This window comes from Carassius carassius, chromosome 31, assembly GCF_963082965.1.
Source record: "Carassius carassius chromosome 31, fCarCar2.1, whole genome shotgun sequence".
Classification (NCBI taxonomy): domain Eukaryota; kingdom Metazoa; phylum Chordata; class Actinopteri; order Cypriniformes; family Cyprinidae; genus Carassius; species Carassius carassius.
In genome coordinates, this window is record NC_081785.1 from 8,530,059 (window position 1) to 8,554,575 (window position 24,517).

General features: G+C 40.6%; 1 protein-coding gene across 20 annotated transcripts in view; it reads right to left on the reverse strand.

The window, feature by feature from the left end:
* LOC132111465 (ankyrin-3-like) overlaps positions 1-24,254 on the reverse strand; it is a 103,116-nt gene extending 78,862 nt beyond the window's left edge. For 16 of the 20 annotated variants that reach the window (XM_059518790.1, XM_059518774.1, XM_059518793.1 and 13 more), the window contains exon 1: positions 822-1,453. In XM_059518790.1, the coding sequence (XP_059374773.1) occupies positions 822-938 (117 nt within the window). In that variant the 5' untranslated portion in view covers positions 939-1,453. Of the gene's footprint in view, positions 1-821; positions 1,454-23,987 lie in introns of those variants that run through there. The other 4 variants (XM_059518792.1, XM_059518789.1, XM_059518778.1 and 1 more) reach the window with 3 other exon arrangements.
* Positions 24,255-24,517: the final 263 nt, after the last annotated feature.

Below are 24,517 nucleotides of genomic sequence, written 5' to 3' on the forward strand. Positions count from 1 at the left end.
TGTTTCTAATTTTTTAATATTATGCCAGATTTCTCTTTCAAACCTTGTTTTTTTTAAGTGTCTCTAATTGTTTGACAAATTACAGTACATTAGCAGAGGGTGAAACTCACTCTCTCTGTCATGCTCTCACACACACATCACGAAACAGTAAAGGTCAAGAGACGTGATCATAGCTCTTGTGTTGATCACAGGTAAGACACATGTTATTAGAGGCAGGAGGCAGCCAGCCAGCCATTGCTTCAACAGGGATTCTTCATATCTTAAACCACATCACACAACACATTCCGGTTTAAAATATCACACATTAGCAACATAAGAACAAACAGGAACTGCAGAGGTATCACTGAAGAAGATATATCTGGGTGTGGTGGACATAGGCTGTGTGTATGTGTGTGTTGTGTCTCTATGATAAGAAATGATAGACAGTTCAGCATCTGCATGCTTCATTCCATCACTCTCTACAGAACCAACATCAATAAATCAGTATGTGATGTATAATATACGAGTGTCTGCGCACATACACACACGTTTCAGAGGACAGTAAAATCTCTCAGAACATGCTGCAGTGTGATGCTCTCATTTTTAACCTGAACGCAGAACAAGAGGCACACACGTCATGGCTGGTTGTTTATGGGACATGTGTGTGTGATTATGTGAGAAGGATGCAGAGCGGTAAATGTAAAGTGTAACCTTGGCACTGCAGCACAGGTTTAACACACACGCTGAACACACTAGCAGTAACAGGCGAGATGTTTCCATCCCACAAACCTGATCACTCTCCCTCTAATAACATGTATGTGCGCGTGTGTATTCCCATGTACCTTTTTCTTTTGATCCTTTGAGTGTTTCCTGCTCTTCTTCCTCCTTTCCTTTTCATCCTCCAGTGCGTTAACATCCACATCTTTATTCTTCTTAATCTGAGACGCTGCATGAGCCATTATCAAGCATCAGCCACGTCCCCACAGCAACCATACACACACACACACACACACACACACACACACACACACACACACACACACACTCTCGCAAACAAACACACTAAGACAAATGTCCAGAATATGTAACAAGAATTCCAATTCCTCAAAAGATTCCAAAGAATTCCACCAAAAAAGAGTGGAAGAGAGGGATTCTGTCCTTAAAAAAAAAAAACGACTACTCCGTTTGCTTTCCTCCAGCCTTTGTCATTGGCTGCTCAAGGAACCATATCCAGATAGAAGAAGATACATAGAAAGAAAGAAAAAAAGAGGGTGGGTGAGAGAAAGAGAGAGGGATGGTGACACCATCATCACCAGGCACAAGTGAACGACTAAAGGAGAGAAAGAAAGAAAGAAAGAGAGGGGTGGAGGAGGGCAGCTGGGGCAGTTACTACGGAAACCACGATCTCTCCTCAGCCATCCCCAAATGGTCCGACCTGAGCCGTGTACGTGTCGCCGCGACAACCAGCATCAGTGTGTGTGAGTGTGAATATATGCGCATATGTGTTGCCCCCCCACCAGCACTGTGTGTGTGTGTGTGTGTGTGTGTGTGTGTGTGTGGATGCATGGTGGATGTAGGGGAGGGATGTCGAACAATTTACCTCATGCATGTGCGATCTCTCGCTCGCTCTCTCTCTCACACACACACACACACATAATTTGATGTGAGGGAGGGTACAACTACTAGGCTACTCTAATCCCATTATGTTAAGAGCTGACCCACTCTAAATAAAGGAGGTGGTATATTTATGCATATTTTAGGGCATACAAATTTAGATATGAACACAATATTTTGTGTATTGGTAATGTAACATTACATTTAGATCATATTTTTGGGGATTTGGGGTGAGTTCATGTTTAAGGACAAAAAAAAACAATGTGTTTCCCTTGAAATGAAAGATGAATAAATATGAGTAAAAAATTGTTGTGAATCACACATGCAACAGCTCTTGGCTTCTCTCTCATGTCATTGACATTCTCAGTATGGAGTGACGGCAGCCATGTTGGTTTCTCCTGCATATCAGCCACCTGAGTGCAGCAGGGTCCTCTGCAACTCCAAGACTGCCTCAGTCACTGCCTGTACAAAAAAACCCTGTACCTAATGTTGTGTGTGTGTGTGTGTGACAAAAATGAGAGAATGAAAAATAAAAAAGACAATCCATTAAATTACATTTCAGTGGATGGCACAGTGTTTAACTAGAAAATGCTACACATGTTGCAATGTCTTTAAGGGAACCTTCATTCAAAAAATAGCAATTGTCATAATTTACTCACCTTCATGTCTTTTATAACCTGACTTACTTTCTTTCTTCCATAGAACAACAAAGGGCAATGTTAAGCAGAATGGTCACATTGCTCTTCTGAATGAAATATAAGCAAGCAAAATATACAATATTATATTTAAAAATATATATGGAACAGAGTAGCATAAAAACTCTACCCAACTTCCCCATTTTGTGTTCCACAGACGAACCTCAGGATGGTGAATAAATGATGTATTTTTGTTTTAGGGTATACTAACCCTTTAATCACTTATACCTAATACTGGTCTTCACATGTGGCAGCTCTTGAGTCATATTTAGCTGGTATGAATTGTTCAGAAAATGACAATAAAAAACTCTAAAATTAAAGTGTTATTTACTACATCTTTACTACAACTTATACAAAAAAAATATGGTCTGCATGTATTGGTATGTATTATTTATTAGGGGGGGGGGGGTGTTCTAGAAATGGAAAGTGATTTATATCATTTGTGTGCAGACCTTGAAGTGGTTTTACTAAGATATTTCACAAAAAGATGATGACGGTCTCCTCACAAATAAAAACTTTTTATTAATTAAAAGTGGTATTTAATTTATACTATTTTTATACTAATTTATATTTAATTTTGTGATTTGTACTAATTTGGATCTATGTATATTTTTGGAAAAGGCATCAGGTGAAAAATCTTGGTGTTAAAACTAACTCTTTTCCTATAATACTTCCCTAAAGTTTCTTAAAGTCCTGATTAGACAAAGAGAGTGGTCTGTTTTGGTTCACTCTTACCCTGGCCCAGTTCCCTTTGCTCTGGATCCACTGTTACTGCCTCAAACATAGCCGAAAATTGTCCATTAGACCGGGCAAACACATATACTACCCCATATACCCCTACCCCTACCCACATATACACAAACCTTTTTTACCCCACTCTTAAAACCAAACCATTCGTCAAAACTGTGAGAATTACCAAATGATTGGTTGTGAAGTTGCCAGCACTACTAGACCATAAGAGCTGATCACAGCAGATCAGAGTCCAAACGATTCCTGAAAAGCTGATTCATAATTCATTCTCACACTAGGGGAGGGCTTGTGCTCCTGAAGTCACTGTTTCCTTCCGTCCTCGGGACAGCACGCACATTCCCAGCTCACCCGTATCACCAAAGAGACCATATCCACCACATCACACCTTGAGGAATTACCCAAGATGCATCTGTACTGAGTTGTTGAACCCATTGGCGTCTCCAGACATGCTCACACAGAAACATACTCTCCATCTCCACCAACAGTGACCAGTCCAGCCGTCAATTCAAACTGTCCAGAGAAAATTGTTAAAACAGCCGGACCATTCAGATCAGATAGCTGAATCCATCAAGCCAGATACTGTCAGACCAGACAAACAAAACAACAGCTGTCTAAAAAAAACTATTTCCACACAATATTGAAAACAGTATGTCAAAATATGTGTGGAAGTGCTGATTTATCAGAGTGCAGACATACTGTAAGGACCATGAACTCCCATGAAACCTTCTTCAGTACAAAACTGCCAGATTATGAAGAGGTACGAGGAGCATGCTGGGTGTTGAAATCAAGGAGTCAGGGCCATTCAGACATAGATGTGTATTCTGTTAATATATACAACATATACTACCATTCCATGTTGGGGTCGGTAAGGTTTTTCAATGTTTTTCAATTGAAAAGAACTGTGTTCTATTTGAATATACTTTCAAATTTAATTCATTTCTGTAATACAAATATGAATTTTCAGCAGTCATCACTCATTACTTACAGTGTCACAAGATCCTTCAGAAATCATATACGATGATTTGATGAACAGAAAGTTCCAAAAATATTTTTTAACAATGTAAATGTACTGTCACTTTTGATTAATTTAATGAATCCATGATGAATAAAAGTATGAATTTCTTTTAAAAATAAATTAATAAGAAATACTTTTGAACAGTAGTGTAAATCACAATTTTTCATTCATTAGATGTATTTTTGGTGAACATTAATAGTACTGTTTTTCCCTGTCTGCTGCCTTCGATGTCACAGCTGAGGAGAGTAGCTATAAATATAGACCATGCAATTTAACGGAAAAATAAAAACTCAGCAGGCAATGGCCAGTAACTTGCTAAAGCCAAATTTACTTGCCAGAATGTTAATTTTGAACCCTGGCTTAGGGCCATTGTCGAGGGGGATATCCGGGAACATTATCCAGTCTTGCATATTTAGTGGGCCCTGAGAAAAAAATGACCCTCCTATAAAACTCTGTCCTGGTTGCTGTGAATTTGAGTTGTGATCCTGCTCCAACCCTGATCAAGTGATCCATAAGACCATGATGAGCTTGCTCTGGTGTGTTTGATCAGGGTTGGAGCAAAACTCTGCAGGACAGCGGACCTCCAGGATACGATTTGATTCCTTTCAAATTTTCACATCTGAACACTGAGAACAATAATATGACGCAATACACATAAAGCATATGCATGCAAGTCAATCCGATAACCTGTCGGGCATTCTGCAAAATTCACATATGAGGCTGATCCTTGCACTAACAGTGGTTCTCTACTGTCCTCTTGTGGTTTGACAGAGAAACTGAAGCTAAACAAAAATATATACACACAAAGCCAAGAATGTGTGTTGCTTTAGGCAGTCAAAAGCAATACATAGTTGCACAAGTATGTACACATGTACAACAGCCTCTTTTTTAGATTAAAAAAAAAAGATAGGCCTTTTGAAATATTGCACTTTGGTCCTCTTACTAATGAATAAAACACTAATATACACATTTAAAAACATTTTAAAAATGTTCACCTTTCATACAGATGATAAATCCAGATAATCCATGATAATGCCCAATGCATGAAATCATTAAACAAGAAAGAACTAATGCTTTCAAAGCATGTAATGTAATGTTGTGGACGTGCCTCTGAATCTCCCCAGCCAATCACAGCATTTGTCTTAAGCCCACAGGCAGTAATCTGAAAACCTACTAGGACATGATTTTATACTGTGAAGGTCTCATCCAGTCAGAGGTGAATGGTCAACTGGTGTTAATGTAGTTGCACAGTCATTTAACATCTAAAGGGAACCCTTGTTGAAATCCTGATTTTATATCATTTTCTGATTTAAATCAACCCAATGTAAACTTGATAGCCATCTCAAATATAGATCCACAAATTCATGAAATCTGCGTCTCCTGAGATGTCTTATATTCTTCTCTCTCTCTTTATGTTTCTTTCTCTATAATGAATCCAGGTCACACTGTATTGCTTCCTCTCCTCTCTGGAGAGATGACAGGTGACATTTACTCTCTGGCTCTGTATGCTTACCTAGTTAGCCCAATTTTACTCGCACACACACACACACACACACACACAGACATCAGCTGGGCATGTAAAAGTGATTCTGTCGAAATTTTCCATCCTGATTATTCTGATGAAAAAAGTTTTAAAAAGTAACAAATTTACACTTCAGTGGAGCTGGTTATTTCAGTGCGTAATGATCAACTCAGAGGGGTGTGTGTCTGTGAAAAGATCCAGTAAGCAAGGGCATTCACAAATGCAAAAACCTGAGGTACTCGAATGACATAACATTTTTAACTTGGTTGTGTCGTTGATGATGATCGAAAAATTATGTAACCAAGCTCCACTCCTAGTATGTTCAATCTAAATATATGTAATACATAATAAATATAAGAATGAATTTGTGATTGCAGTTCTGCAGTTGTTCTCTCTCTCTCTGTGTGTGTGTGTGTGTGTGTGTGTGTGTGTGTGTGTGTGTGTGTGTGTGTGTGTGTGTGTGTGTGTGTGTGTGTGTGTGTGTGTGCGTGCGTGCGTGTGTGTGACCATATGTGTGTGCCCGTCAGTGAGTCTGTATGCCATCTGCTTGCCTGTGCTGGCACAGAGTTTCTCTAAGCTGTCAACTTCACAGCCTTGATCTGCACACTTGCACGGGTGCTATTTCACAGACTAAGCTTAAGATTTACAAGCAAATTTCAGAAACTTTAAGAAATCTAACTGAGTAGTTTGACATTAAGTATGATCTCTTCTCCAGTTCATTGTACATGCGTGTTTGTGTGTGTGTTCAGCAGGTTTTGAGGGAGTTCGCTTCAAACTTATGTTCTATATAGGGGGTCAAAACTAGTATTACATTACACACACACACACACACACTCACACTTGTGTGCTTGTCTGAAAGCTAAGCACTGTCAATCATCTTCACTTCAAAGACAAATCTGTGTGAAAGTGATATACCTTTGGCAGTTATTGTCTACAGTCAATTTTCTGAATTTAGACACGTCATACACAGATCTGATCAGGGAGAGTGGTGGATTACAAATATGCAAAAACTTAAAGGGATAGTTCACCCAAAAATGAAAATTATGTCATTAATAACTCACCCTCATGTCGTTCCAAGCCAGTAAGACCTCCATTTATCTTCGGAACACAGTTTAAGGTATTTTAGATTTAGTCCGAGAGCTCTCAGTCCCTCCATTGAAACTGTGTGTACGGTCTACTGTCCATGTCCAGAAAGGTAAGAAAAACATCATCAAAGTAGTCAATGTGACATCAGAGGGTCAGTTAGAATTTTTTGAAGCATTGAAAATACATTTTGGTCCAAAAATAGCCAAAACTACGACTTTATTCAGCATTGTCTTCTCTTCTGTGTCTGTTGTAAGACAGTTCAAAACAAAGCAGTTTGTCATATCCGGTTCGTGAACGAATCATTCGAAGTAACCGGATCTTTTTGAACCAGTTCACCAAATCGAACTGAATCGTTTTAAACGGTTCACGTCTCCAATACGCATTAATCCATAAATGACTTTAGCTGTTAACTTTTTTAATGTGGCTGACACTCCCTCTGAGTTAAAACAAACCAATATCCCGGAGTAATTAATGTACTCAAACAGTACACTGACTGAACTGCTGTGAAGAGAGAACTGAAGATGAACACCGAGCCGAGCCAGATAATGACTCGTTCACGAGTCAAGAACCGGTTGCATCGATTCAATAAACCGGTTGAAGAAAACGGTTCACTGGTTCTTTTGCGCTCGACGTAATGGCGTCATTGGCGATGATTGCAAGCCTTCGGTTTACCTGGTCTCATAACATTATCACAGAATCAGTTCAGAATCAATCACCAAAAGAATCAGTTCGGTTCAGACGCTCTGTGTGTCGGTTTGCTTCACGCTGAATCACACATGCGCAGTATCATCAGCTCCTCGGTTCTCGAATCGGACACGTCTGACAGAAACGGTTCTTGACTCGTGAACGAGTCATTATCTGGCTCGGCTGGGTGATCGTCTTCAGTTCTCTTTTCACAGCAGTTCAGTCAGTGTTACTGTTTGAGTACATGAATTACTCCGGGATATTGGTTTGTTTTAACTCAGAGGGAGTGTCAGCCACATTAAAAAAGTTAACAGCTTAAGTCATTTATGGATTTGTGGATTAATGCGTATTGGAGACGCGAACCATTTAAAACGATTCAGTTCGATTTGGTGAACTGGTTCAAAAAGATCCGGTTACATCAAATGATTCGTTTGCGAACCGGATATGACATTGTTTTGTTTTGAACTCTCTCACAACAGACACGGAAGAGAAGACAATGCTGAATAAAGTCATAGTTTTTGCTATTTTTGGACCAAAATGTATTTTCGATGCTTCAAAAAATTCTAACTGACCCTCTGATGTCACATGGACTACTTTGATGATGTTTTTCTTACCTTTCTGGACATGGACAGTATACCGTACACACAGCTTCAATGGAGGGACTGAGAGCTCTCGGACTAAATCTAAAATATCTTAAACTGTGTTCCAAAAATAAACGGAGGTCTTGCGGGTTTGGAACAACATGAGGGTAAGTTATTAATGACATAATTTTGCAAATTGGGCGAACTAACCCTTTAAAGGATTAAAAAAGGGCAAAAACTTCCAGAATAAATAAAAAATGCAGTTTCAATGCAATAAGGGTCAATCTTTCATTTTAAAAAAAAAATACAAATAAAATGTGAGCCTGTCCTCCAACAAAAACGACCATATAGGTCGTTTGTGCAAGCACCTTATTACGACCTATTTACGTTTTAAAGTTAAGCGCCCTCTATAGGGCGTAAAAATAATGACAGTATCGCGTTGCGTCTGTCGCCATGAAATGACGTATAACTTCCTTACCAATCAAAACCCACGTTTATTTAAATGCAAAGTGTGGGCTTTTTACACCGATCTATATACTATATATTTATTAATTTATATAACTTTTACAACTCTATATGCATGAAGCCTTAAAAGTTCATATTTCTTAAAAGTTACTCAAGTTAATAATTAAATATGTCATGTTTATTCTGAATTGCAAAATATGAACACCAACTACAGGTTATGCAATTCAAAACTGTTATGTGATACAGATGCATAATCTTAACTGACCAAAATATTTTTATGAGCGGAAATTTACACACACACAAATGTCTGCTTACATACCTTACTGTATCACCATTTCTTGGCTTTTAATTCTTTGTTATTTCCTGAATGTATTTCAGGTTCAAATGAGTATTTTTTCATTTGCTTGTCCAGCTAGGTATTTTCTCTTGAACATCACTTTGATGTTTCCTAATTTTCCCAACTTTAAAGTTAAATTTTATTATGATGGCCACTCATCCTCAAAAACATTTCAACACACACAAATGTATCTTCTGGCTGTAAGTGTGAGAATAACTAAACAAGTTCACGAGTCAGACTCTTGTCATCTTGTGTTCTGCTGTGTCACAGATCAATCTAGTTTGCTTAAATAAGCACACTGGCAATGACTCACTGACAGCTGAAGTCTGAGCTAGCATACGCGCTAACAGCAATCAGAGCGAGATCAGACACAGTTAGCATGCTAATCGCTAATCAGATTAAGAGATCAGAGGATTAATTTCACTTGCTGTAATCAGGGCAGAGACAGAAAAGCACACGAAGATCTACCTGTAGAAAGAATATCAATATAGGAAAACTATGAATTCAGTGATACTGTCAAATGTTTAAGATACTTTTATGATAAAGCCACTACATTTTTTTATATTTGTGGTCAAAAAATGTAAAATAAAAAAATAAGGTAATACTCTAAATTTCCGGATGTATGTGAACATTGTAATGTCATGATTAAATAAAAGTAGTGAAAGATATTTTCTTCCATATTATGATGTAAATCATTTGTGTTACCTGTTCAGATTGTGCTACCTCCCATTACAAATATAGGCAGCACAAATCGATAGCGAAAACTACTACATATCAGATTGTGCTACTAGCATCTTATTTGTGGTTTGAGTCTCTTTTTAAATGTCCATACCTACCCCTACCCTAAACTTACCCCTTTATAAATAGGGGTATATATATATATATATATATATATATATATATATATATATATATACATATATATATATATATATATATATATATATACATATATATATATATATATACATATATTGTATCAGACGTTCATGTGGGTGATACGAGCGCACATAAACATGCATGTGTACAAACCAATTCATCAGTATTTTCATTACTAAAATCTGTATTTTATTTGCATGTGAGTATGTTCAAATATGAGAGAGAGAGACGGGGGTAGAGAAAGAGCAAAGGAGAGAAACGAAAGGCTGATATTCAGTCTGAAACCCCGCCCAGGGGTCGTCAAGGCAACGGACACAGGAGAGTAACCAATAGCGACACAAATAGAGCACCATGAAAGACACCCTCACTCTGAGAAAAGAGCACAACACATACACACCCTCCTTCCAAAAGCTAAGTACATTTCACAAACTCATTAACAGCTTAAAAGCAGAGATCATAATGCACTTGCCGACCCTTTTTCTCACTCCTTCTATAACAACATTACACAACCCAGACATCTCAAGATCGTGTAGCTGCAAATACACACACAGACTACCGACTGGAAAACAGGTCATGACTGTCCCCGCTTCACACACTTGCCCTTTTATTCTCATCTTATACACATTCTTAATCCTTTAATATGGCTGCCAGCATGCAGACGTCTATTCATGTATGACAGACTGCTTGTTTCAGCTTCTGTGTCTGTGCATCTTTGTGTATGTGTGCGCCCAGACTTCAAAGCATCCCATTCCTTCCACCTGCCAAGAAGATGAATCTGAAGCCTAGAGTGAGCTATGCGAGTTTGCACATCTGTGTGTGCATGAGTGTGTATTCGTGGGACGGCTGTACTCGGGGTCAGATAGCACTGTGAAAAGAAGGAATCGAGACCCTTGCAGTGGCTTGATCTATGAATATTAATGGATCTTTCACAGTGACAGTGATTGTCAGTGACAAAGCTACCAAAAGTCATTCATTTTTAACAAGGCTGTGGTTTGAGGTGACAATATGAGTGACAGATTGTCAAGATAAAGGAGCATGATGCAATATGGTGATTATTGATAAGATCTATCTATCTATCTATCTATCTATCTATCTATCTGCCTATCTAATGGATATATGGAAGTAAAATGGTTTTCATTAATATCCCAGTTCATAAAATAATAATAATACTCTCTCTCTCTCTCTCTATATATATATATATATATATATATATACTGTATATATATATACACACACATATATACAATAATTAATTAAAAAAATATATTCTTTTCTATGCACAATTTTATAATCCAAAAAAAAAAAAAAAAAAAACAGAAAAAGAAACATGAAATTATGAATAATAATGCTCAAAGCATTCTTTACTTGGCTGCTTGAAGACCCTTAGAGACTTTTCACAATACAATCAATTCTAGATAAAATCAAGGTTTTATATATATATATATATATATATATATATATATATATATATATATATATATATATATATATTGTGACGGGAGGAGCAAAAGACAGACACAATGGGTCTTTTATTAACAGAAATCAAATAAAACAGGGGATAAAAGTGGCCAAAGGGGAAGAGTGTCCAAAATAAACAGGGAATCTGGTGTCCTCGTCGTGCTGCGGGGTTTGTGTGGGTCGGGCAGTGTTCATGGAGGAAGGGTCCAGGTAAGGGGCGGAGTCCGGCGGCCGCACGCACTCCCCTCTTCGGTCCGGGGCGTGAGGGGCGGCGGCTTCCTCTAGTGCCCGCATCTCTCGTTGGCCGCGGCGCTGGCAGGGGATGGACGGCCCGGCATCCTGGCCCGACGGCCGTGTAAACGGGTGCGGTTCCCATCCGGATCGCGGGTCCGGCAGCTCACGTCTCTGGTGGCGCGGGAGTCCCTCAACGCACCCTTCCTGGACCCACGAGGACACCAGTGTGCATGCACGGGGAAGAAACCGGTCTCCCGAGGAGAGGCGCGTTGGGCTTTTAAACAGCGGCCGTGATGAGGCTCCATTTCCTTCAGGTGTGCCCCATCACACGACGCCAGCCCTGACTCGTCCAGCGCCCCTCCTCTCACACACCCCCAGTCGGGAGCCTGGTGAAGGGTGGCGATTTAGGACGGGGTGCCGGTGACAATCAGGGAGGAGGCAGCTGACTCGTCACAATATATATATATATATATATATATATATATATATATATATATATATATATCCTATTTCACTCTAAATTACATCACATTATGGAAGACAATTGATTTATGAAAACTGTTTTTGTTGACATCCCCAGAGAGAACAATCATCCAGGTCTGCAACACAGCATTAGCCAAAGGCCGGTTATTAACCACATTAAGTGCTGGTACACGTTGTCACGGTTGGTAAACCGTGATCTCTGGGTTTTGCACTTTTTGGGTGAAGTCTGTGTGTTAAGCGTCAGCACTGATTAGTTTGTGGGCTTCTCAGTTAATTGTCATCAGCAACAGCTGTCACTCATTACTCATCCCTATATATTAGCTTGTCTAGCGCCTTGTGTTCGTGAGAGCGTTGTTACATGTTTGTAACCTATGCCATACTTTCTTGTGTGTTTCTGCATTGGATGTCCGTGTCTCCCCGGAACCCCGTCCACTCTACGCAACCCACCACCAAGCAACACCACTTACCTTCGGCTCGCTTCCCCGCAGTTCCTGTGTCACCCTCTCCTGCTGCCAACTCACCTCCGCCTTCCGGATTCGTCATTCCTCACCACCATCTTGGACTGTGCATTCCTCCCAGCATTATTTGTGTCTCAGTTTTGTATTGTCTCATTGTCTTCATTAAATCTCATTAATCTCGCACTTGCTTTCTGCCACTCCTTCACCCAGTCGTTACAGAACGCTCTCACCAAACATGGAAGCAGCGAGCACCACTTCACTGTCTGAATTCATTCACCACAGAATCAACCGCATGGATCAGCAGCAGGAGAGCATCGTGAACACCGGACTTGCGATCCAAGCGCTGGTGACACAGGTGTCCGAGATCACCCAGTGGATTCATCAACTCACCTCTCCCACTGCGCCCACCGCACCGTCTGCGCCGCCCACCCCCCGGGAGACCTCCCAGGACCACTTCCGGCCAGAGCCACGACTTCTGGCGCCAGAGAGTTACTACGGTGAGCCAAACTTTTGCAAGACATTCCTTAACAAATGTTCCATGCATTTTGCATTGCAGCCCCGCACCTTCGCCACAGAGGAGTCCAAGGTTGCGTTTGCTCTTACCCTACTCTCTGGCAGGGCCGCCTTATGGGGGACGGCGGTGTGGGAGAATCAACATCCGTGTTGCGCCTTGTTCCACACCCTCTCCGAAGAGATGAAACAGGTGTTCGATCGAGCCGCGGCCGGCAGGGAGGCCGCTCACCAGCTCTCGGACCTCAAACAAGGAGAATCATCGGTGGCGGACTATTCCATTCAGTTCCGCACCCTGGCGGCCGCGTGCCAGTGGAACGAGGCAGCGCAGTGGGATGGCCGACCGTGTTCAGAAGGAGATCAACCTCCTCGAGCTGCCCCCAACGTTCAACGGCCTAATCGACCTGGCACTCCGGGTGGACGCTGGGATTAACCGCCTGGGTAGACAAGTCAGTCCTACACGCCATTACGTCTCTCCGGAAAGGGGCCGCTCGAGTCGAGAGAACATGGTCGGTCCCGTCGACGATCACGAACCCATGCAGGTGGGTAGACCTCAGCTTTCCCGGAGGGAGAGAGAGCGGCAGAGGTCCCAAGGACTATGCTTATATTGCGGTGGCTCGGAGCATCCCATCCATTCCTGCCTGGTAAAAAGAGCCAGCCCGGTAGTAAGTTTGAGGCTAATATCGGGTGGGATCTCCGCCGGGAAGTCCTCAACCACATCATCGACTCTCCTTCTGGTGAAACTGCGGTGGGAGAACCACACTTACGACTGTCACGCCCTTCTGGACTCTGGGGCCGAAGGTAATTTCATTGACTCTCTCCTTGCACGTCACTTGAACCTTCCAGTCCTTCCTGTGTCTCATCCCATTCATGTCACCACACTCAATGGCCAGGAACTGCCACACGTCACCCACTACACTGAACCCATAACTCCGCTCACCTCAGGCAACCACAGTGAAACCATATCCTTTTACCTCATGGACTCCCTTGTAGCTCCCATTGTTTTAGGTCACCCCTGGTTAATCAAACATAATCCACGAGTGGATTGGGGTTCCAACACAGTCACCTTGTGGAGTGAAAGTTGTCATGAGTTTTGTCTGGTTTCTGCTTGTCCTGTTGTGCCGGTTTCTGTCTTTCAGAAAGAATCCATGGTGTTATCAAACGTGCCCGCAGAGTACTTGGACCTGAAGGAGGTGTTCAGTAAGTCCCGTGCTGCTTCTCTTCCTCCGCATCGTCCCTATGACTGTGCTATAGATTTAGTGTCAGGTATGTCTCCGCCTAAAGGCAAGCTTTACTCTCTTTCTATTCCGAAGAGGGAGGCCATGAAGAAATACATTTCTGATTCCTTGGCATCGAGGTTCATCCACCCTTCCTCTTCTTCAGCGTGGGCGGGATTCTTTTTTTGTGGGTAAGAAGGATGGTTCTCTGTGACCTTGTATTGACTACCGAGAGCTGAACAACATAACGATAAAGAACACCTATCCATTGCCGTTGATGTCTTCAGCTTTCGAGAGGTTACAGGGAGCATCCGTATTCACAAAATTGGATTTACGTAACGCTTATCATTTGGTCCGCATCAGGAAGGGGGATGAATGGAAACTGCCTTTAACACCCCAAGAGGGTACTTTGAATATTTGGTGATGCTGTTCGGGCTCTCCAACTCGCCAGGGGTTTTCCAAGCACTCGTTACTGACGTGTTGAGAGACATGGTAGATCAGTTCATATATGTTTACCTGGATGACATACTGATTTTTTCCTCATCTCTCCAGGAACATGTTTAACACGTCAGACGAGTGCTCCAGAGGTTACTCGAGAATGGGCTTTTTGTCAAGGCGGAGAAATGCGTATTCCATGCACAGTCTGTCCCCTTCCTAGGGTATATCGTCTCGTCCGAGGGAATACGTATGGATCCTGACAAGGTTAAGGCTGTGATAGATTGGCCATCTCCAGATTACCGTAAGACCCTACAGCGGTTTCTGGGGTTCTGCAATTTTTATCGACGTTTCATTCGTAATTTCAGCCAACTAGTCTCACCTCTGATGGCCTTGACCTCCCCCAGTACTCCGTTCAGGTGGTCGGATGCAGCCGAAACTGCATTTACCAACCTCAAGAGCCACTTCATTTCGGCTCCCATCCTTGTAGCTCCTGATCCCACACGGCAGTTCGTGGCGGAGGTCGACACATCAGAGGCGGGGGTAGGAGCAGTTCTTTCCCAACGTGCTGCCTCGGACGATAAGATGCATCCCTGCGCATTTTTCTCACATCGTTTATCTCCTGCTGAACGCAATTATGACATTGGTAACAGAGAATTGTTGGCCGTCAAATTAGCTTTAGAGGAGTGGCATCACTGGTTGGAAGGGTCAGGGGTACCTTTCATTGTTTGGACCGATCACAAGAATTTAGAGTACATTAGAACTGCCAAAAGACTCAATTCCAGGCAGGCTCGGTGGGCACTTTTTTTCGGTCGTTTTGATTTTACTCTGTCATACTGCCCGGGTTCCAAAAATGTCAAACCCGATTCTTTGTCACGTCTTTTTGATCCCTCCGCCCGCCCGGTGACTCCCGAGTGTATTTTACCTGAGAAAATAGTCGTCTCAGCACTCGGTCGAATCTAAGGTCAAGACGGCCTTAGAAGGGGTAACGCCTCCGCCCGGTTGCCCACCGAATCATTTATTTGTGCCGGAAGAGTTACGGTCCAAAGTTATTCAGTGGGGTCACTGCTCTAACGTGTCTTGTCATCCAGGGATAAGCCGAACCAAGGGGTTAGTTAAACAACGATTCTGGTGGCCACTTATGGCTCGTGACGTCCACGATTTTGTTTTGGCTTGCTCAGTTTGCGCCAGTGGTAAGTCGTTTAAACGGCCTCCTGATGGGCCTCTTCAACCGCTGTCTGTCCCTTCGAGACCCTGGTCACATATTGCAGTAGATTTTGTTACCACCCTCCCACCCTCTAATGGCATGATGGTCGTTTTGAACGTAGTGGATCAGTTCTCGAAGGCGACATTTCATTCCCTTGCCCAAATTACATACAGCCAAGGAGACAGTGGTCACTGTCCTAGATCATGTCTTTTTGGTTACTACCCCGGTTCCCCCGCCGCCGCATCTCGTAGATGGGGAACCGGCCTATTCGGTTAATCATACTCTGGACTCGAGACGGAGGGGACGAGGATTCCAGTACTTGGTGGACTGGGAAGGTTATGTTCCGGAGTAGAGGAGTTGGGTACCTGCTAGGGACATACTGGATCACTCCCTTATTGATGATTACAATCAGCAGCTAGGCCCTTCTGGGAACTCCAGGAGGCGTTCTTAGAGGGGGGGGGGGGGTACTGTAAACCGTGATCTCTGGGTTTTGCACTTTGTGGGTGAAGTCTGTGTGTTACGCGTCAGCACTGATTAGTTTGTTGGCGTCTCCGTTAATTGTCATCAGCAACAGCTGTCACTCATTACTCATCCCTAGATATTGGCTTGTCTAGTGTCTTGTGTTCGTGAGAGCGTTGTTTCATGTTTGTAACCTATGCCTTGCTTTCTTGTGTGTTTCTGCGTTGGATGTCCGTGTCTCCCCGGAACCCCGTCCACTCTACGCAACCCACCACCAAGCAACACCACTTACCTTCGGCTCGCTTCCCCGCAGTTCCTGGGTCACCCTCTCCTGCTGCCAACTCACCTCCGCCTTCCGGATTCGTCATTCCTCACCACCATCTTGGACTGTGCATTCCTCCCAGCGTTATTTGTGTCTCCGTTTTGTATTGTCTCATTGTCTTCATTAAATCTCATTAATCTCGCACTTGCTTCCTGCCACTCCTTCACCCAGTCGTTACAGACATGCTCACCCATCAGAGCAAATCTACTGCTAGTGTACTTCCCATCACTGCAATTCTTCATCAGTTCTCATTTCTGCTCCAAGCTCTCTGCTCTGTCAAAACACTCTGTACACACAACCATATACTCTCACACAGGCCTGATAATCTCTTAGCTATGCTTCAATTTGGTGATTTGATGATTAATTGCATATTAATAACCAATCCTTCTCTCTGTGCATTAATTTAGCCTATAATCGCTGATCTCAAGTAAGTCTCTATCAAAGCTCAAGGCCAAAGCTGATCCGACTTCCGTTCAGCTCATGAAGTGAATGTGGGAGGAAATAATGTGTTGTTTTCACCATATTCCATTTGTGTGTGAGAAAGATCATACAGTAAGGGTGTAACTGATGGATTAGACAAATTGTCATATAGACTTAGAAGTAAAGGTTGTCAAAAAGAAAATGAATAGTGAGAGCCTAAGGTTCAGTGACAGTAACTGTAAGGTTGTTGGTTTAATCCGCATTAGCCATCACCATTATGACCTTGAGTAAGGCACTTAACCCTAAATTGCTACAAGCAGACTGCCCTTGTAATAAGCGTATGGCACCACTGCACAACAAAATCCCATGAAAGATGCAGAATTCACTACAGATCCCATTCTAACTGATACTGTAAAAATCGGAGTCAGTATAAGAATCAGAAAGAGCTTTTGTGTTATAATATAAGAATATATATTATAAGAAATTTGTTTTGGTGACAGAAGCTTAACAATAATAATAATAATAATAATAATCCTAATAAAAATAGGATAAGTAAATAGGAAATAACAATATGCAAAAAAAAAAACTTAATTATATACATACAGTAGGCTATTTTGTATATATAAGAAAGTGCTCATTTTTTAAGTAACAAACACCAACATTTCTAACATATTAAACATGGCTATTGAAATGCAAATGCAAACTGTCAAGTTCATAAAAACACCATCAAACTTCGATATAAGTTGACAGATCTCCGGTGCACTTCACACCTAAAACTTCTATTACAAGACATTGTGAGTTGACATTACTGCACTTTTATTCCAGTTCTGTCTGCACAGCCAAACAGTAATACCATGTGTATTTGTGTGTGAATACACACAATCCCATCCACAAGCGATGTTTATATAACTCTTTTCAGTCATGTGGGAGTTCCTCATTTAATCCAACATAATACACCATTAGCACTGCCATATCTTTCTCTTGAACTTCCGCTCTCTTTGTGAGGGTGATCGCTGGTCTCAGATGCATTTCTGAACTGTGATTCTGAGCGCTGGAATATAGCCATGGATGAAGGGAGAGAAACAGAGAGAGGGCGGAACAGGCAAATGTAGGCAGATCTCTCTGGTGATGTTTCTGAAACAGAGCTCTCTAAATACACAATCAGCAGAAACTCTTCAATCCCTCCTACATCTTCAAACAACACTGTCTTTTTTCTGCTCCCGTTCTTTTATTAATCTCATTAGATCTTTGACTGTCACAGGATGTTTAGCATCCATCTCATTTTTAATTCATTATGTTCTCCTTCAACATTTTCTTTATTTCATCTCTTATGATCAAGACTGTTAGAGACAAACTACTATTAATAAACAATTTTTAATAGACTATATTAAGATGATATATTTATAAGATGTCATCATTCCCACTACAATAACTGCAACTGTGTGCAAAAGTCACAAAAAAATTTTGTAAAAAAAAAACACTTTTGCACTCTTTTCAAGCCCAAGATTTACCAACTGTCTTGGCTGACAGCCTCTGCCACACTCAGTTTCACATAATCTGTACACTTAGGTATGCACAATGTAGCTGTTATGAGTAGGCCATATCTGAAGTGGTTTCATTTATAAGTTCATAGAAGATATAAATGAAGAATAACACACTAAACATCCACAACCACACTCACGAACACACATTTTGCCTGATTCATTCATTCAGAATAACTGCATAAGACATTGAATAGAAACATTTAGGCTTTACACGTTTCTAAATTTTTGCATATGTGGCTTCAAGCACAAAATATTCATGTATCATGACTCCTGAAAAAAAAAATGTTTACAGAGGTTTTATGAGCAAATACATACATTTGCCCAATAGTTGATTTGAAGTGAGGCATGAGTTAGTCATCATACTGGTGGAGCAAATGCCCATCAAAACAACTCGTTATATGGCACAAACAACTATCCCAGTAATTATTAGTGTTAGTTTCAGTAAACAGGGCGTGTAATGGAAAACCAGGTAAAATTATTCTTCCTCTCTCTAGTGCTAACTACTGTTATTGTAAACGAATTGAACGAAAAGTATTGAAACCTCAGACAACAGCACACATCTGAATATTTAGCAAGAACAGTGTTGTACATACAACTTTTCCACTGATTTCTAGTTGTGTCCTCTTTTGGAAAGCCAAACAAAGTAGCTTTGCTTTTACAATGAAACACACAGCGTTTTCATGACATGGCAGCGGCGGCAGCAACAATACTTCAGCAAGAATAAAATTTACGCCTTCTTTCGTTGCATGAACATTTGGGCGGCGTTATGCAAATCTTCCCACACTAAGCGTTTTAGGAGGCCGTGGACAAGTCTTAACTTTTATAAATAATTTCTCTTTGGGTTTGAGACTTTAGTCTTTGAATCTTTAGGGATCTAATCTATTCACAAAGACATTGTAACACTCCAAAGAGAAAGGCAAACTAGAAATCACATCATATGACCACACATGTTTTAATATGTTCTCAGAAGTGAAGGGGACAGACAGTGCAATCGGAGGTCCAGAATGTGTGATATGGGCCAACTTTAATCGCCACAGCGCCAAATGCTCATCAGCACTTCTATTACAGTTCACTAATGCTGCAGATTCTTTCCTGATGGATTTATATCAGTTACCTACACACTCCTAACACATGGATTTACACTTGCACACATACTCGGCACATCACTACGACAATGCACCAGATGTCTACATCTAGCTCTAATGTCAATAATCCTGTAAACACTTTTAACACCACAGGACTGATGACAAAGGTTATCCATATGGATTTACTAATCAGTCATGGTGATAAATATTAATGGATTTCAGGTCAAAATGTATCCTGAAAGCCTGTAGATAAATTACCCCAGTAGGAATAAGACCTGTCTTGCATATACTACTCTAGTCAGCATGGGGTCGAACTGCTCTCCTTCTGTCTCTCTCCCTGACAGGTGTACAGTTTCGCTCCTCTCCAATCTGTCTTGGGTTGCCCTTCCATGTGCTGAATATTTCTCCAGACTGGCGTTTGGAACCGGGTCTGCGTTGGATTCTCCTGTAGAAACCAGAGAGGCTGGGAAAATTTGTCTGTTTGCTCAGGAGTGGGATTAAGGTTACAGAGAGAGCAACAGAAAGATTTGCTCGAGTATAAATCACACTTCCCTTTCTAACCTACATTTTCTGCTGGCCTGGCTGAGGAACATCAGCACGCATTTAGAAATGTATTATTGATACTTTTAGCTTTAAATATGCATTCTTTCATTGCAAATCTTAAAATATGATAAGGTTCAGAAGCTTAAAGGGACAGTCCACTCAAATATTCTGCAATCATTTACTCACCCTCATGTAATTCCAAACCTATACACATAAAACAAGATATATATATATATTATATATAAAGTTTTTGCCTATACAGTGAAAATCAGTGGTTGTTTTTATTTTATTTTGTGTTCCACAGAAAGTCATACAGGTTTGGAATGACAACTGATTTTCAATTTTAGAAGACTATCCCTTTAAGGATCATAAAGGAAAAAATCCTTCCTTCCTGAATTGTAATCATGAAATACAGTATGTATTCGATATATTTTATATAATATGCTATTATTTAGATTGGAAAATGAACCAGCCAATGGAAAGCATTTCTGAAATCATGTAAATTATTTTCAGGTTATAGAAAAAAAAAAATATATATATATATATATATTACAAGCAGTGGCATTTGGGTCAGTTGTGTTTTATTAGGAAGCTCTAATGAATATTTATTTGTGCATGTGTATTTGAGTGCACAAATCTAAGTGTTCATGTTTACATGTGAACATATGTGTCTGCGCATGTGTAGTTGAGCAGACTGATGGATTGCCCCTCTGCCAAAAGCTCCATGGCAACAGTTTCTCTAGCTCTGTTATGATTTAGTGCCCTCAGCCCCTTTAAATACACCGTCTCTCCGACTAAGCCTCCCTTGCTCGATATCCTGATCTCACACGTTTATGTTCCCATGTCTTCTGTCAGCACTTTAAGTCGAGATCTATTGGATTCTTTCTACCCTTATCAAAAGAAAAGCAGCTTGTTCTCTTGATCCCACTCTTTCAGAAACCACTGCTTGCCATTTCTCTCTCATTCTGCTCTCACACTGGGCTCATCTTTCCTTCTTTATTATCCTTCCTTCTAAAATGTTTTTTTTCTTCCACCTTTCCTACTTTCATTTATTCCTGCTCGCACGCCAACAATCTTTTGCTCATTTCTTTTCTAAATGTTTTCCTTCCTTCCTTCCTTCCTTCCTTCATTTCTACCAGTTTTTCTTTTCCTTTCTTCCATCAAGCATACCAACGATCCATTTTTCCTTCCTTCCTTCCTTCCTTACAATCTTTCCTCTCTTTCCAAATGCTTTTCTTCCTTCCTTCTCTCTCCCTTCCTTCCAATACCAACCATCCTTTCCTTCCTTCTTCCTTTATCTTTCTTCCTTCCAGCATAGCAACAATCCATTCTTCTTTCCTTAATTTCTTCCTTCCATATTAAAATTCTTCCTTCTCTTCCCTACTTCCTTCCATTATACCATAAATCTTTCCTCTTTCCTTTCTTCTATCCTTCCTTCCATCATTCTATAACAACAATCTTTCCTTTGTTTCCAAATGTAAGTCCAGTATCCAATCTTTCTTTTTCTTTCCTTGTTCCTTTTTCTTTTTTTTATCCAATATATCATCAATCCTTTTCTTTCCTTTCTTCCATAGTGGCAATATTTCTCTTTCATTACTTCCAGAATACTAACAATGTTTTTTTTCTTCCTTCCTCCTTTCCTTTCTTCTTCATTCCAGCATACCAACAATCAATTTTTCCTCCCATCCTTCAAACAAACTTTCTTTCCCTCCACTGAAAGATCTGATCTCTCTGGCTGAAGTGGTCGGATCTCTCTTACTTGCTGATATTTCTGTTGCGATGCTCTTGAGCGCGAGCTCTTGAGGACATGATGATGGCAGTGGGGCTATATTGGAGCACCACGCCCCATGTCAGAATCACACACACAGACACATATATGGCTGCATAAACGTCAAAGCACACATACAAACTCATACAAACGCATCATTGGAGAAAATTGTAGTTGTGTGTGGCCAAAGGAGATGCATGGAGTCAGAGCAAATGAGGAAATCAGTAACCATCCATTTCACACAAAGACAGTTAAGTTAGTTTTGTATATATGCTGTTTTTTAATACAGTTTCAAGTATATGACATTTATTTTGATGTGACAGCAGATAACATATCTCTCACTCCCTTTTAGACACTCTATCTTGGATAGCACAATAGCGACAAGTGACGTGAGAGCTGTCACGCATGTGATACTGTCTGTGGATTGGGCCGATGAAGAAGAAAATCCATCAGAGATCAATCTCGAATGTTCCAATACAAAGTATTTCATATGACGTCAGGGTATGTTATTTAAAGATACGGTTCTGATGACAGCTTTTATACTTCTTTGTGTCAGTCTGTCTAGATCTCTCCTCCTTTCTCTTGTTTCCATGACTACAATCATTAACACATGGTTATCTCACAGCATAGTAACAAAGCAGGCCAAGACACATGCACACACGCAGGCGCAAACCATTTAAATGCTGACAAAATGCCTTCCTTGCCAAAACCTTTCACTAATGGCTGAGGTAATTGATGCCTGTCTAAGGGGTAATTAAATATCCTTGGAACCCGTACTACACTACAAAAAAATCATTTTGTCAATTGTTAAAATCTATTACCAATAAAAATAATAAAATAAGAATAATATAGAATAGAAATGTATATATATATATATATGTGTGTGTGTGTGTGTGTGTGTGTGTGTGTGTGTGTGTGTGTTTTAGCTGCTCTGTATATTTTTAAAAGATGTTAGTTCAACAGAAGAATCTCCACATACCACATGACATGACTCATAGAGAACAAGTACACACTCATACACACACACACACAGGACCACAACCTTAAATGGAGGGGCCAGTGGCAATAAGTGAAAATCCTTTAATTGTTTAGGTGTGTGTTGGAGGGGGTAGTTTGTCCCTTGAGGGCAAACTGCTTTAAAGTATTTATGTTAGATGTCAAACTTGTTTGACATTAACAAGCAGGCACTGCTGAAAATAAGATCTGTATATTATATTAAAATGTTCACTCCATTCCATTGTGTGTGTTTGTGGTGTACATAACTTCTGACAAAGGCGATTAACTGCATGACATGTCTTGTCAATCACTCAGCATTCCACAACATTCAACTTCAGATATAGAGAAACACAACTGCATAGATGCACAAACAAACTTGCACAAACTTGTGCTTCTACACACAGGCGCAAAAATCCTAAACATACGCTTCTGAAAAGAACAACAGTTGTACACACAACAAAAGTGTTCTAAGAGTCTGATAACATCACATATAAAAGAGCCTGATAACATCAGGTATATACAAACACACGACATCCAGTTTAGAACATACACAGCTTCATAAGATGGACATGTAATGAATGCATGATGCATGACGTTTGCCTGTCCTCTTTTCATCTCACTAACACAGACACCTCCAAAAAGTAATTTAAATTAAGTCCAAAAAAATTGGTTAAAATTATTTAACTGCCAGAAAAGGCCCATCGACCTATTGACCTAAACCACACCCTCCAATAACCATCTTCTGACATACCAAGAAATCATATAGCAAAATACGCCTCATGGTTGAACATGCACACGTATGCACACACACACACATGCACACAAAATACTGAAATATTATGTTTTGGTATTACAAAGCAAAATAGTCTCAACAATGTACGTTTAGATATATATAACAATATAATTTATATATAGATATATAAAATCAAACATATATTTTATTAAAGGATTTTAATAAGAAACATACTGTGATTGAAAGCCTACACAAATGACATCAGCATCAATGCTTTGGAATAGCATCCATCAGATCAATATAAAACAAGTAAAAAAAAAAAAAACAATCAATAATTAAAAAAAAAAAAAAACATAGTTTCCAATCAAAAGCCTGACATACACCTCCCTTATCAGCTTTTCTAGCTCTCAGTGGGTTTCAAGCATCTTCATCGATCCTGAGCAAATTAGCCATTGAACAAACAACAGCCAAAACCACAATAACACAACATATGTACCTTCTGCCTTACCTTCTTGCCTTTCTTTTTACGGTGCGCTGGTTTGGAGCTACTTTTTTCTTTGGCTTCTTCACTCATTTTGGGAAAGCTGATTCAATCAGACTCCCTGAGTGATCCTCCTTATTCCAACATCCACTAGGATCAACATGGACCAGGTAGAGAAGTCCATTAAAGCTCCACTGATGGCGTTTGTTTATGGGAGAGATGCTGAGAGCCGCGCACACGCTCTCTTGTGTGAACTCTCTCCCTCTGTGTTCCAGAACACTCGCCTTCTTCTGTCTGGTGTTCCCCAGCAAGGGTGTGGAGAGATAGTGTAGCGAGAGAGAGAGAGAGAGAGAGAGAGAGGGAGAGGGAGAGAAGGAGGGGACACAGACAAGGGTAGAGAAACAAGATGTTGATGGACAGATTCGTTTATAACAGAAAAAGGAGAAAAGCAGAGGAGCGTCATCCTGTTGAAAAGCCTACCTGCTTTGATCTGTTAAGCATACCCACACAGACGCTCCAAATATTCATTGCGAAAGAAAGAGAGAGAGATGTGGGAG